Consider the following 12,836-nt stretch of genomic DNA (forward strand, 5'->3'; position numbering starts at 1 on the left):
CGCGCAGCGATTTGGCAGTTTATTTAGAAGGACTAGTCCATCTATGTTCTGAAAACGTCGTGAGAATTTTTATTGTTTTATATATATTTTATTATTTTATTGTTTCCCTTCAACGTGACTTTACCGAAAGAGCTAAGAATATGAATATCTTGGAAGCAATTAGAGTTGAACCTGATTCGTACTTGTTTGGGAGACCGTATGGGAAAACCAGGTGCTGTATTCTTGGGCTACGAGGTGGCCAGGAGCTAACAGCAGTCCAGCATTGGAGTCTTGAGTCTAGCTTTGCGGAGTTTTGAATGTTACTCCTTATGTGTAGATTGTCTCTGGGTACTCTGGCTTTCTTCCATATTCTAACCACTCATTACTAGAATTGGACAAACATCCCAATGCAGGACCCCACTGAAAAACAGTATTGAGACTCAGGTTTTCCTGGGTAGATAAAGGACATTTGACCTTCCACCAAATTTCTACGAGATGTGTAATTTTTAATGAGGAAGACATTTGTTGTATTTTGTGACGAGATAATAACATCATTAATCAATGTAAATAAATGCTCGTCCTATGAGTAGACTGGCCTCTGTCATATGGAATGTGGAATTTCCACCACTGATTCAGGGTCAGTGACGGAGTCACGTTCTACCCCAGTGTAAAAGCATAATTACATGGGTGTATTTAAATGCACTTGATTAAACGTAATTTAGCAATGTTTTTCATTAAACGTCCTTGTCAATAAATCAGAATCAGGATCAGAAAGGGTTTTATTCGCCATGAAAGTTCACACCGACACGGAATAAATGGAGAGTACCGAGAAGAAATAACAAATTGATTTTTGAAAATGAGATAAATTTTTCTTATCGCCACGCACACAGCCCTTGCTGAGCAGACAACGGCATTTATTATTGGGTGCCTGGTTTGGGCGTGACAGAGCAAACTTTGACATCATCACACCACTTAATGTCACCTTTGGGCTTTTGTTGTAAACGCCAACTCATGACAACTTTTTACGTCGCGGTGTTTCTCGACGTGTTTTCACACCTTGCTTTGTCCTTTCTGTTAAGGCGTCTGGCTAGCCGAGTGGTTCGAGCATGGAAATAAAAATGTAATTCCTACTGTCACCTTTGACTAAACTTTATTGAATCATTCAGTTCCGCTTTTTGCCCCATGGCTTATAGTGAAATTTTTGCGTGGAAATAGTCACTTACAGCGAGCAAAACATTTTTCACAAAATTGCACCTTGCTTTAAAAATATAAATACCAATGTTCAATCTTGTGATGCACTTCTCACATTCAATACTGTACCTTGAGGTGTAATTTAGATACTATAATAAACCCACATTGTGTAGTATTGTAAATCCTTGCATATATTGTTTACTGGCCACTTAGATCAGTTACAATGGATTTTTCAACGTGTTCTCTATCTTACACATGTTAGGTGTGCATTAGTATGCTTAGTTTCAATAGCTCAACAAAGGCAAAATACTGATAATTGGAATTGGCTTAACATCTCCATGCACTATTCTGAAATATACGATAGAGATTGAGGAGTTCCTGTGTTAAAATCTGCCATATTATATATCAATAGTAGGGGTGGTAATAATTCTCCCCTTCAGTTATTAAACAAATTGTCAAGATTCAGGGTTGGAATTCAAGAAATGATTGGGTTTTTTTTTATTACATCGTGGTGAATGGTAGCACCTCTAGTGGCAATAGGGATTGCAGGAACCCATTACTTGGAACATCTACGATTAGGAAACATTTGTATGCATGCAATTGCGCGCTTAATATTTAGATATGAGTGTGGAGGGTGATATTGGCGAGTAAAATATAAATGGATTAATTGATGCGTCATTTTGACTCGCAACACCCGGACTTTGTGCGACTTGCGTTCACGTGAATGTGCAACAGCAGGCAGTGCAAGCGTCTATGTCTGCTGGGAGCCCTCGCTGGGTGTCTCGCTGGGCCAGCCTGGCCGCCACCCATGCCACTGACCAACCCGAGCCGCCAGAGGTTTCCCGTGAGCGCAGCCTGCCCGCCACGACCGGGGACCGTGGTCAGTATGGCCAACTCCCCCGCACTATCAAAGGGTGATGTTGGGGGGGGGGGAGGGGGGTGTGGGTGGAGGGGTGGCCTGGACAAAAGAAAAACGTGGATAACGCGTGCATGTGCCGTATAAATGTTTATCGTTTACCGACAAAGAATGAGGGGTTTGTGTGTATGGTGAACTTCTTTTTCACCGTATGTAGCCGACCATGCTAATCGGAGGGGTGAATACGTAGTAGAGTGTCGTCTGTTCTCTGTGAGTTTATAAAGTAATCCGTCCACTTGCAGACGTGTCTGTGGCTACGAGGGCCCTGAGTCATCGGCCCGCGACAGGTAAGGAGCAGCTAACAATGATTTTTTTTAAATATCGGATACCTTTACGCATGCACGTGTTTATTTCCCAACGTTTAGTCCACAACTCAAATAATTTGGCCCTTGGGTGATGGAGGATTCACTGTAGTTCATGAAGTCTGCCATCAATGCCATTATATATATATGCCAGGTTTTACATCCGGTTAGCTTGTTCCAGCGCCTTTAACCCAATGTTTATTCATTTCGACACAGAGGTTGTCTGGTGTTGGCAAAACGCATGCATTTGCTAAGATGCATTATCTTCATCTTACAAACCAGGCTTCGTTTCACTGAGTGGCTGTGCTTGCCTTGTATTTACACGCACACATGAGGCACAGACACAAGTCGCCGAGGACTTGGGCTTTCTGGACAAGTGTTTTCCAGCAGCATTTGTTTTCAGCAAGGCAAAAGCTCAGACAAATTTTTCCTTCAAAACTCAATTGTTCGAAAATGGCATCAGTTTTGAACTCTCATGGGTTTTTTGGTGTTGGTGATGAAACAGACCCATGCCTGTTAATTGATTTAGTGCTTTATTACCCACCATCCTTCCAAGACAATTACACATTTCATGCATATCATGGGACCTTTTTGCCAGTATTCAAGGTATGAAAAATAAGAATGTTTTACTCTTTCAAGTATTATAACAGCTGTTAAAAAGTTCAAACACCAAATTGATATATTTTTGGAAGGAATGAAGTCTGCATTAACCACACAAACTTGTGGTGAATATGCAAACAAACATGCTTTGATAATATATGCATTGTCTGTGAAACTGATTGGCTTACACCAGAGGCAGCCTTCTTTTTGGCCTTTTGAACATTTTAATGCCTGTTTGGTCATCTTACCACTTGTTGTATTGCCAGAAATTCTTATTTTTCATACATTTCATACAGTTTGTCTGTACTGTGCTGAAAGCGTTCCCACCATGTGATTGGAGGGCTCTTGCCTATGACACCAAACAACCCGGCAGCATTTGTTGACCACGACGTACCCGACTGATGAGACCCTGACTTATAAAAATGCTGCTGGAAAATATTGGTCCGAAAGGCCCGTAGGTTGATTTATTTGCGTGGACGTACAGCCCTTTTATCAGTCTACTGCTGTATGAGTGCCTCCCCCACACCAAGCTGGCCACCATGGTTGTTTGACCATACATGGTCAGTGCGGGTTCATGAAGTCAGGAAGCATAGGTGTGAGAGCATGGAATACAGTACAACAATTGATTTTGCTGCAATACCCTCTACTACCAAGCCATGTAGCCCATGTCTTGTTTTAGTTGTTATTATATAATTTCTTAACTTTTTAGGGGTGGCGATCTAAACGGACAGTTTTTTACCTATTATTTATTAGTTCAAATGTAGCTTATATTGACATTTTTTTGTTGTTGCCTGTGCCTTCTTTATCAGATGGTGACGTCAGCGAGTCTGCCTACACGAGCAGCTCCGTTTCGCTGACCTCGGACGTGGCCCTGAGCGTGTCCGGCGTCGGGAGGAGACATCGCACTCTTCCGCAGGCTCCCGAGAGGCCCAGCTCCAAATCTCCGGACCTTCGTCGAGACTTCACCACCTCCGACGTGGTGGTGCTGGACAAACGCGACGTGCCCGACGGCTCGAAACGCGCACGCGCCTCCGCCAAGGGCGCCGTCGTCAACGACGCGAGGCCCTCGTCGCACACGCAGAGGGCCGACGGGGCTCCCTCCTATGGCGAGAGCCCCGCGGAATCCGAGCACAAGTACGCCGGCGTCAAAGAGCGTGAGCGCGGGGACTCGGCGGGCTCCTGGACGGTGAGCAGCATCGCGCCCGGCAGCTCGGCGGACTTTGACGGCGCAGCGGAAGGGCCACGCGCGCACACCCACAACCGGACCCCCAGCGTCGGCGCCCTCCCGACGGGTGGCGGCGGTGAAGAGCCGCTCGGCGCGAGGCTGAACGCATCCCTGGCGCGCGTCAAGTCCAGGGGGAGGAGGAGCACCCCTGAGCCGGCACCTCCAGGGCCACAGGACGAGGATGATTTCGCACACGAGAAGCACAGACCACTGCAGAGGAAGGGCAGCTTCACCAAGGAGCGGCCCAGCAGCGAAGTGCCGCTCAGCGAGATCCCGCAAATCAACGGCGGCCCCGGTCCCAAAGGCGCGAAGAGCCCCGGGGCCGTGTCGGACACGGCCTACCTACTCAAGGACACGGAGGCTGCGCTACACTCGCTGGAGGCCAAGCTCCACAGAGGTTACCAGGAAGACAAGGCCCGTGGCCGCGGGAGGCACGGCCGGGCCGACGACCCCCAGGGTAGTAATCAGACATCACCGGCTTCGCTCGAGTCGGACGCCGACACGGCCAGCAGCGGCACGTCAGCCAGCCTCGTCGCAGACAGCAACAGCAGCAGCCACGGTGAGCAGAAGCCGCTGCACAGGCGCAGGAGCTACAGCAGCCTGCACAGGGAGAAGGCGGTCGTAATGGGCTCCGCATCCGCCGACCCACAGGCCAAGGTGGTGGCAACGACAGCGGGTGATCTGAAGCACAAGGGAAGGCGCTCCGAGCCTAGCTACAGCAAGCAGCTGCAGAAGGGCATCAAGGCTGCTCTGCTTGCCACCGGCGAAGGTGCTGATGACGACGACGATGAGGACCTAAGGCTTTCGCGATCGGGGATTGCAGAGTCGTACGATCGGAGCCACGCAAAGTCGTCGGCCGGACGGGAAGACCGGAGCCAACGGCCATCGCCTGGCTCGAGCACAACCATCTCCAAGCCGAGACCCACTCGGGCTTCGATCCTGCGTCGCGCGCGGCTCGGGGACGCGTCCGACAACGACGCCCAGGCCGAGGTGGAGGCGAGCAACAAGCAGCAGGCGTCCACCTCCAAACGGCCGCCGTCTCGGCTGGACATCCTGGCTCAGCCGCGGCGGAGGACGGGCTCGTTCACCGCGCGCAGCACCGACGCGGAGAGCTTGGCAGCGTCGCGTAGTGGCGGGCGGGCGTCGGTTGCCAGCGGCAGCAAGAGCTCTACGGGGGCCGCGGGCGGAGGAGGCGTTGGTGCGGCGGTGGCGCCGGGTGCTGCTCGGAGCAAGTCCTTCCGCGAGCCAAAGTCGGCGGGGTCGGTGTCGCGCTCGCAGAGTCTGTCGCGCGGCTTCGACCAGGGCAAGCCGCGGTCGAGCAGTGTAAACCGAGGCTCCGCCGCAGGTGAGTGCCAGTGTCAACAGCCCCTCAACCCAACTGTGATTCATTCTTGCTGTCATTGACGTAACTACGCGATCGCTCGGTGAGCTGACTTTGGGATTAATGTGGTAGATGAGCATGCTATCGTCCGTATAAGGTCACCCCCACCATTGAGGCCATGAGGTGGCCTCTGAAGGCACAAAGTAGGCAGCCGACTTATTTTTTTATAGTTTTTATGAAGCAAAATGGCCAAGCAGTATAATGGCAATGTTAATCATCAGTGATTCTCAGTCTCAAGTGGCCCAACAATTTTTTTACTCTAGATTTGCAGAAAAAAATTTAAGCAGGTAACACCAACCAAGTTAAAGTAGGCACATTATAAATGGAGCAAGTGTCTCTGAAGTGAGGTAAACAAATAAGCAGCGATCAGACGCGCATGAAACACATGAATAAATAACAATGCCAATGATACCCAAGATTAATTTTCTAGGAGAGTCCTATATCGGGGATGTTTGGCCAATACTATACCTGAGGAGTTGGCATGTAACATTCACCACTACCATCTACTACATACCTCAATTCAGTTCAATTCCCACACGAGATTTTAGATTGATAATTACGTTTCAAGTCAATTTTCAAAATGGCATCCACCACACCTGGCATCCAGGGGTTTTAGAACCCTGTTCTTGAATCAGAACTGGTTAATATGTATGTGAAATCAACCCCTGCCCGTGCATTGGTGTGTGGGACATGGTTCAGGTTTAATTATAATGGCTTAACCGGACATCGAGCCGGTTGCCTGTATGGGCAGGAAACGTGGTGATTGCCATGCACGCACACGTTTGCTTTCCACTTAGTTTATTTTTTTAACCACAGGATTCCAACTGAATTTTTTTGAAGCTGCTGTCTTTCCAGTTGTCGATTCTTGACGCCCTCTGATTTCATGCAGGGCATATCTTAGCGTCTGTCTACGTTTGTGGCTTAGCAGTGTATGGATAATCATCTGGCAGAGCACTGCAGGGGTAGGTAAACATTTGAGGTTTATTTTGCATTCCTCCATTCCGGTAAGTTTAAAAAAAAAGAAAAATGGCACAACATAATTATCTAAGTAGTACCGTAAAATATCCTGCTCACAAAATTTGCGAAAGAGTAGTGTGGATCTTGATTTGAAGTTTTCGTGACTGCAGGGATCCATACTCTTTGGTTCTTTCGGTAAAGTCACCACGTAGGTATAAAATAAAATAAATTAAATCACGACGTTTCGATTGCTACACAAGCAATCATCATCAGGTGGGAAAACCACAGCAAGAAAAAAAATCCACTTCAGAAATGTTTTTATTGCTGTGGTTTTCCCACCTGATGATGAGTACTTGTGTTGCAATCGAAACGTCGTGATTTATTTTATTTTATACCTACGTAACTCTACCTAAAGAACCAGAGTATAGTAGTGTGGATAGTGTATTAACATAACAATGCGGTCTCATGATAAAGTCTGGTTATATTCTTATTTAAGGCCTAATATAACTCAACAATATTTAAAGCTATGACTTGATGTCACCCCTTTCAAATGCAAAACATAAATGCCTGGCTGATCTAAATACAAGGTTATGATTTCTTTTCCTGGTCTGTTAGAATTGTGATTTGTAGATCATAATCTCTCTGAACTCTTTTTTTTACATAATTGGGGGTATTTTTTTTCGCATGCATAACCATCCCTCAATTACGACCACACTTTGCTTGAGTCAGTACAGATTCAGGGGGTCTGTGTCTTAAATGTGCCACGTTGAAATGTCACAGAGTGATGCCCGGTATAGTAAACAGATTGCTTCTGTACTATGCTGCGTGAAGCGAGGCCAATAATTGCAGTATGCAAATTCTTTGAAACTGCCAGAGAAATAATTCATAAGGGCAATAGATGTATTCTCTGGTCACGGCCAATATCACAACTAGAATGAATAATTGAAACTTGGTTGGTTGGTTTATTATAACTGTGGGTAGGTCTAGAGCAGGGGTCAGTAACCTGTGGCTCTGGGAGCCGCATGTGGCTCCTCAAGGACTGCTTTGTGACCGTTATTTATTAAGGACCGACATGCATTATTGTGGCTCTTGAAAAATATATTTTTTACTGAATTCGAAAAAAATACCGGCTCTTGTTATTTTGGTCGCCGACCCCTGGTCTGTCTAGAGCAACCTCACAAGTACTGCAGGTTTTACTATTCTGATGAGAGTTTAATCACCCAGTCCCTTAGAAATATCCAGCAACCAAAACAATCAATTAACATGCTCACAAAATTGACTCTTGGTTCTTTCGGTAAAGTCACATAGAAGGGAAACAAAATAATAAAAATATAAAACAATAAAATTCTCGACGTTTCGACTGCAACACAAGCAATCATCATCAGGTGTGAAAACCACAGCATTTTTTTCTTGCAGTCACGAAAGCTTTAAATCAAAAATTGACTCTCTTTACATTAGTTTTTTTTATGACTTTCACTTTACCTCTTTGGGATTATTTACAAATCATATATATCGTAAAGAGGTTATAACATCCAATTATATTTTCTGTCCAGCAACAGGAATTTCCTTTCATCATTTTACATAAAGTTTTACACACATTTCGTCACACAGCCAACAAGTGCTGAATTTGCGTTCCACAATGCTATTGACAACAATGTGCAGCAAATGCACTTTGCAATGGCATTTGATAGTTGGCAGTGCTTTCTTCAGACCCTGTTCACATTCCTCGATGATTTTGATGATGATGATGATTATTATTCTACTATTAAAACGTTCATTTCATAAAAACAATATATAGATACACACCAGTAGCTTTCGTAGCAAACCAATTAAATGTATTCCCAGGTTGGCATTCATACGTGTCACGATTGGTTGTAAAATCTAAATGATTGTTATGCTCGCAAGGCTGCCTCCGCAAGGCCCCACATGTTCTGCTTTTAAGTGAAGCAAATTAACAGTGAAGCGTGGTCCTGGTGGTAAAAAACACCATCGCAATTCTACGTAATGATTTAGATTTTATTTATTTCAGCAGAAAGGGCCCAATGAGCTTGCTAGGCTATTTCATGGGCATCCTGTGACGGTACGGATATTACACAGTAAAGATCTTCTTAACAATTATGGTTCACTTAGGTCGCGATACAAACAGTGAGTATCGGTATGTGACTGTTCTTTTCCGAACAAAACTATAGGAAGGAAAAAAGTGTAATTTAACAAAGCCAACACAAATTTTGATTTAAAGCTTTCGTGACTGCAGTAATTCATATTCTTAGTTCTTTCGGTAAAGTCACGGTGTTTTATATATATTTTATTATTTTGTTGTTTCCCTTCAACGTGACTTTACCGAAAGAACTAAGAATATGAAAGCCAACACAATCAGTAACCGGGAACCCTAAGTATGATCTATACAGATTCGGGCTCACACATCTCTGCCGATTATTTATTACAGCGACGTTTATGAAGGTACTTGAATTTCAGGAGTAAACAAAGGTTTCTCATGGTCGGCAATGATTGAATTCCAAAATCCCACGCGATAATGGTGGTTTAAAAAGTATATTAACCATCGGTAGTAGTGTTCTACTAACTCCAATCTTGTAGCTACACACCTACTACGCTCTGCGTCCTGGGCTTTCAAGACGCACGCTTGAAGCTTTGTTATTGAGAAACAAATACTTAAAGTTACAGCCAGGTGCACCATTGTAGTGACAAAAGTGACATAACTCTTGAGATATTAAAATATACGGCTTTGGCAGACTTAGCTAGAGTGCTAATATCAAGCCCCTGGTGGTAACTTTAAAGTTTTTTTCCTCATCCAGGGTGTCAATGTTGGGGTAGCCTGGGACATTCTCTCCTTGAGAAGAGTTGTTTGTTGTTTGTTCTCGTTATTACGTTAACCTGACCTCGGTATAACTGTTGGGCTGTTTTGTTTTTCAACTAGTGCTGCATGCTGATGGTGTTCCTGTTTTCTACCAGAGGGGTTTTGGTCATTCTGTTTTGTTTTTGTCTCCTATTTGCTGTGGATTTGCACTTCCCTTCCCTGTGTTCTCAACTACTCCTGGGTGCTGCTTTGCTTTTGTACACGTGCGTGCCCATGCATGCACGCACACACACACACACACGGACATGCTCACCCAAACCACAACATTCCTTCACCGCCCCTCTCCACCCTCGACGCTCGCACCTACCTCACGAGAATGAACAACGCACGCTGCTTACATCACCGTGCATGCATGCGCGTGCAAATCGCACCCGTGCAAATCGCACCCGTGCAAATCGCTTGCCTTATCGCACGATTACACCTTCGCGCATTATAACCATACACGTACCCGCATGCGAACGTTCACATATTTGCTCACTGACACAAACCTCACGTACCCGCACGTGAATGCACACGCACGTACGAACACTCAACCCCGCCCCACACACTACCCCGCATGTGCCACCGGCATGCTTTACGCGCCGACCCCCGCAACGAACGCACGCGGCCCCCCGCGCATGCAACGCCGGGCACGGCAGGCACTCGCTGGCGCCGCTGCCCCACAGACTACACCTCCACGTCGGAGGAGGACTCGAGCTCCCCTAAGCACGCCACCGCCGCGGCCCCCCCTCGCGTACGCCCCTCCCCCACAGCTGTAGCGGCGGCGGCGGCGGCCGCGGCGGCGGCGTCGTCGCGAGCCAACCGGGCCTCCTCCTCCGCCGCGGGGCCGAGCAAGCGCCGCTCGCGTTTGCCCGACGATGATGACTACATCCGCGACTGGAACAACCACAGCGAGGAGATCGCCCGGTGAGGAGCGTGGCGCTGCGAGGGGTCGGTGTGGTGGCAGCGGAGGGAATTCCATTTGACGCTTTCTAATGAAAGTCGGGAGTGTTATTTCGTTAGCTCTGGCCTGTGCATCTTTACCGGAAAGTCCACGATAACTCTCGTAAAAATTATGCCCATTTCCCATCGACATTTTGTGTAAATTTGTGTTGCTACCAGGACTAGCCCGACAGAAAACTGGCCAAATGGATCAAAGGGTTGGCATAAACTCGGCAATGAAAAGAGCAGCACTAAATAGACAGCCTTTTCGGCAAAGGGGATGATGTCACGTGTCAAGTGCGTGCCTCTTATCTCCATGGCATTATTACCTGTGACATAATATCACTGTGTCGCATGTTGTGCGCCATGTGATGGCATCTCATTTTCCAGCTTTGGAGGTAGTATCGCTAATTAAACACTTCCAAGGACAAGTACTTTTTGGAAGGCTTTATAGCATCCATGCATGTGCATGATTTTTCCTCATTTGAATTTTTTTTTGCTGTTTACCGAAGTATATTGCAATCATGCTTCGCTGTGTCACATAACACGAAGATTTTTCAATTCGGAACTCTCCAGTGGGCATTGCATCACCCCCTGTCTCGGGGAATGGCCCTGTAAGATGAGGCGATGCCACAGAATATCACGAGGTCTCTTTATCTGCACTAGGTTTCACGCCATTTCCATGGTCTGCAAAAGGTGTTCATCACATGTCAATAAAACTGAAAATATTAAGTCATGGAGCTATTACTTGGCCAAATGCAGTGAACAAAAATGGAATGCGATGGCCTTTTTTGTGCAGTAAATAGTGACTGGGCTGAAACCATCAACTCGCTGCACTGGAGAGCCAGGTTTAATCACAGGTGTCTTCCCAGATTTGAACCCAGCAGTCACAGCTCAGTAGTACTACCCCCCCCCCCCCCCCCCGTGCGACCTGACCATTGGCCAAAGGGCTGTACAAATAAAGAATATATAAACATATAACCATGTGTTTGTTCATTTAAATGGGCTAATAAATAAATGAAATGTGATTCCCTTGGTAAATATATTATCCAGTACAGGAGTTATTGCTGGTTTAACACGTAGACTTTCGCGACCAGTATCTAAAATAGAAGGTTTTTTTGGTTAACGCGTCAATATAAATGTGTCGATAAAACCACCACCAACCGACACAGCCAATTAGTAAGGTTTGTCACGTAAACAAAACATGCCAATTTGTGATTAGTACAGCACATCGATGTTGTTGGTTGCTGGTTGTAATTAATGGCGAAACGTTGTACTCGAATTGTAAATGTTGTGGGTTTACTCTCCAACACATTGGTGTGCTGTACTAGTCACCGGTTGGAATGTTTTGTGTACGTGACAAACCATACTAATTGGCTGTGTCAGGTGGTGGCGGGATTAACGACACATTTATATTTACACGATCTAACCCAACAAAACCTCTAATGGAGAAGTGATTGCTGTTGTAAATGTTTAGCAGTGTCTTGTATTTTCCAAGATGTCACAATCCAAGAATTGGCAGCAAAGAAGTTAATAGCACTTCTGAGATTGCAATGCTGGTATCGCAATTCCTGCGGGGCAATTTTACAATGTTGTTTTACACGGCATCAATACGTGAACACGCGTATCCTGAAATCCTGATCCTGTGAAAGTTGGATCAAATGTGCGAAGTCATCAACACCATCATCATCCAGTGCTACACTCACGACACTCAACGAATAGCTCCCTTTCAACAACTACGCCACAGTTCCAAGTCCTGTTAATTGCTTCCCTTTAATGATTGAACCTATGTCAAAACCCACGTAATTCGTTGACACTGAAAACAAACGTGTGACTATCAATAAGCTTTAAAATGGCCTTGGTGTAGGGGTTCTCTAGTAAAATGCTTTATGATTACACTTTTTCATGCTAATAGGTTTTCAGAAAGAACACAGACAATTTCAACCGAGAAGATGGATTATGGCTTAGCAATCGTTGGAAGGATTTGATAAACCATTTCGGGTCTTAATTGATTGATCACACTTAAGGTGGCTTTCAGACCGCATCCATTATTTTTCGTCTCCCCCCTCCTCTTTTCCGAATATAGATGGACTCGTCCATCTGAACAAACTGTCAAATCGCTCTCCGTGGTGCTAACGTAAAAAAACGCCACTTTTTTCAAATTTTCATGCTGTGGTTTTAACACAGAGTTATCTTGAGTGGCAGGTAAAATGAATGGCTTGAATTGGCTTTGCACCATTTTATCATCCCGTCAGGTTTTGGCGTAATGTTAAGTGGCTTCATTTACGCGGCACTTCAAGCTATTCGAAAGAGTCGCGTGTGTCATTAAGAAGGCCATAAAGTATACCCGACGGTATTATTTAACTTTTTTTTTAAATTGAAAACTTCCCAACGGTGACTGAAGGTTAGTTTAGAAGGCCGAAAAAAGATTGGTAGTAAGGCATCATCAACCATTATCTTTCCACTGCCGGATGAATAATTTTAATGGT

General features: G+C 45.7%; 1 protein-coding gene across 6 annotated transcripts in view; it reads left to right on the top strand.

The window, feature by feature from the left end:
• LOC116943324 (centrosomal protein of 170 kDa-like) overlaps positions 1 to 12,836 on the top strand; it is a 74,035-nt gene that overhangs the window by 48,649 nt on the left and 12,550 nt on the right. For 3 of the 6 annotated variants that reach the window (XM_032956109.2, XM_032956110.2, XM_032956113.2), the window contains 4 exons: positions 1,906 to 2,050; positions 2,329 to 2,373; positions 3,798 to 5,558; positions 10,065 to 10,332. In XM_032956109.2, the coding sequence (XP_032812000.1) occupies positions 1,906 to 2,050; positions 2,329 to 2,373; positions 3,798 to 5,558; positions 10,065 to 10,332 (2,219 nt within the window). The remainder of the gene's footprint in view (positions 1 to 1,905; positions 2,051 to 2,328; positions 2,374 to 3,797; positions 5,559 to 10,064; positions 10,333 to 12,836) is intronic. The other 3 variants (XM_032956111.2, XM_076067634.1, XM_032956112.2) reach the window with 3 other exon arrangements.

This window comes from Petromyzon marinus, chromosome 17, assembly GCF_048934315.1.
Source record: "Petromyzon marinus isolate PM22_M1 ecotype Great Lakes invasive population chromosome 17, UKy_Petmar_22M1.pri1.0, whole genome shotgun sequence".
Lineage (NCBI taxonomy): Eukaryota > Metazoa > Chordata > Hyperoartia > Petromyzontiformes > Petromyzontidae > Petromyzon > Petromyzon marinus.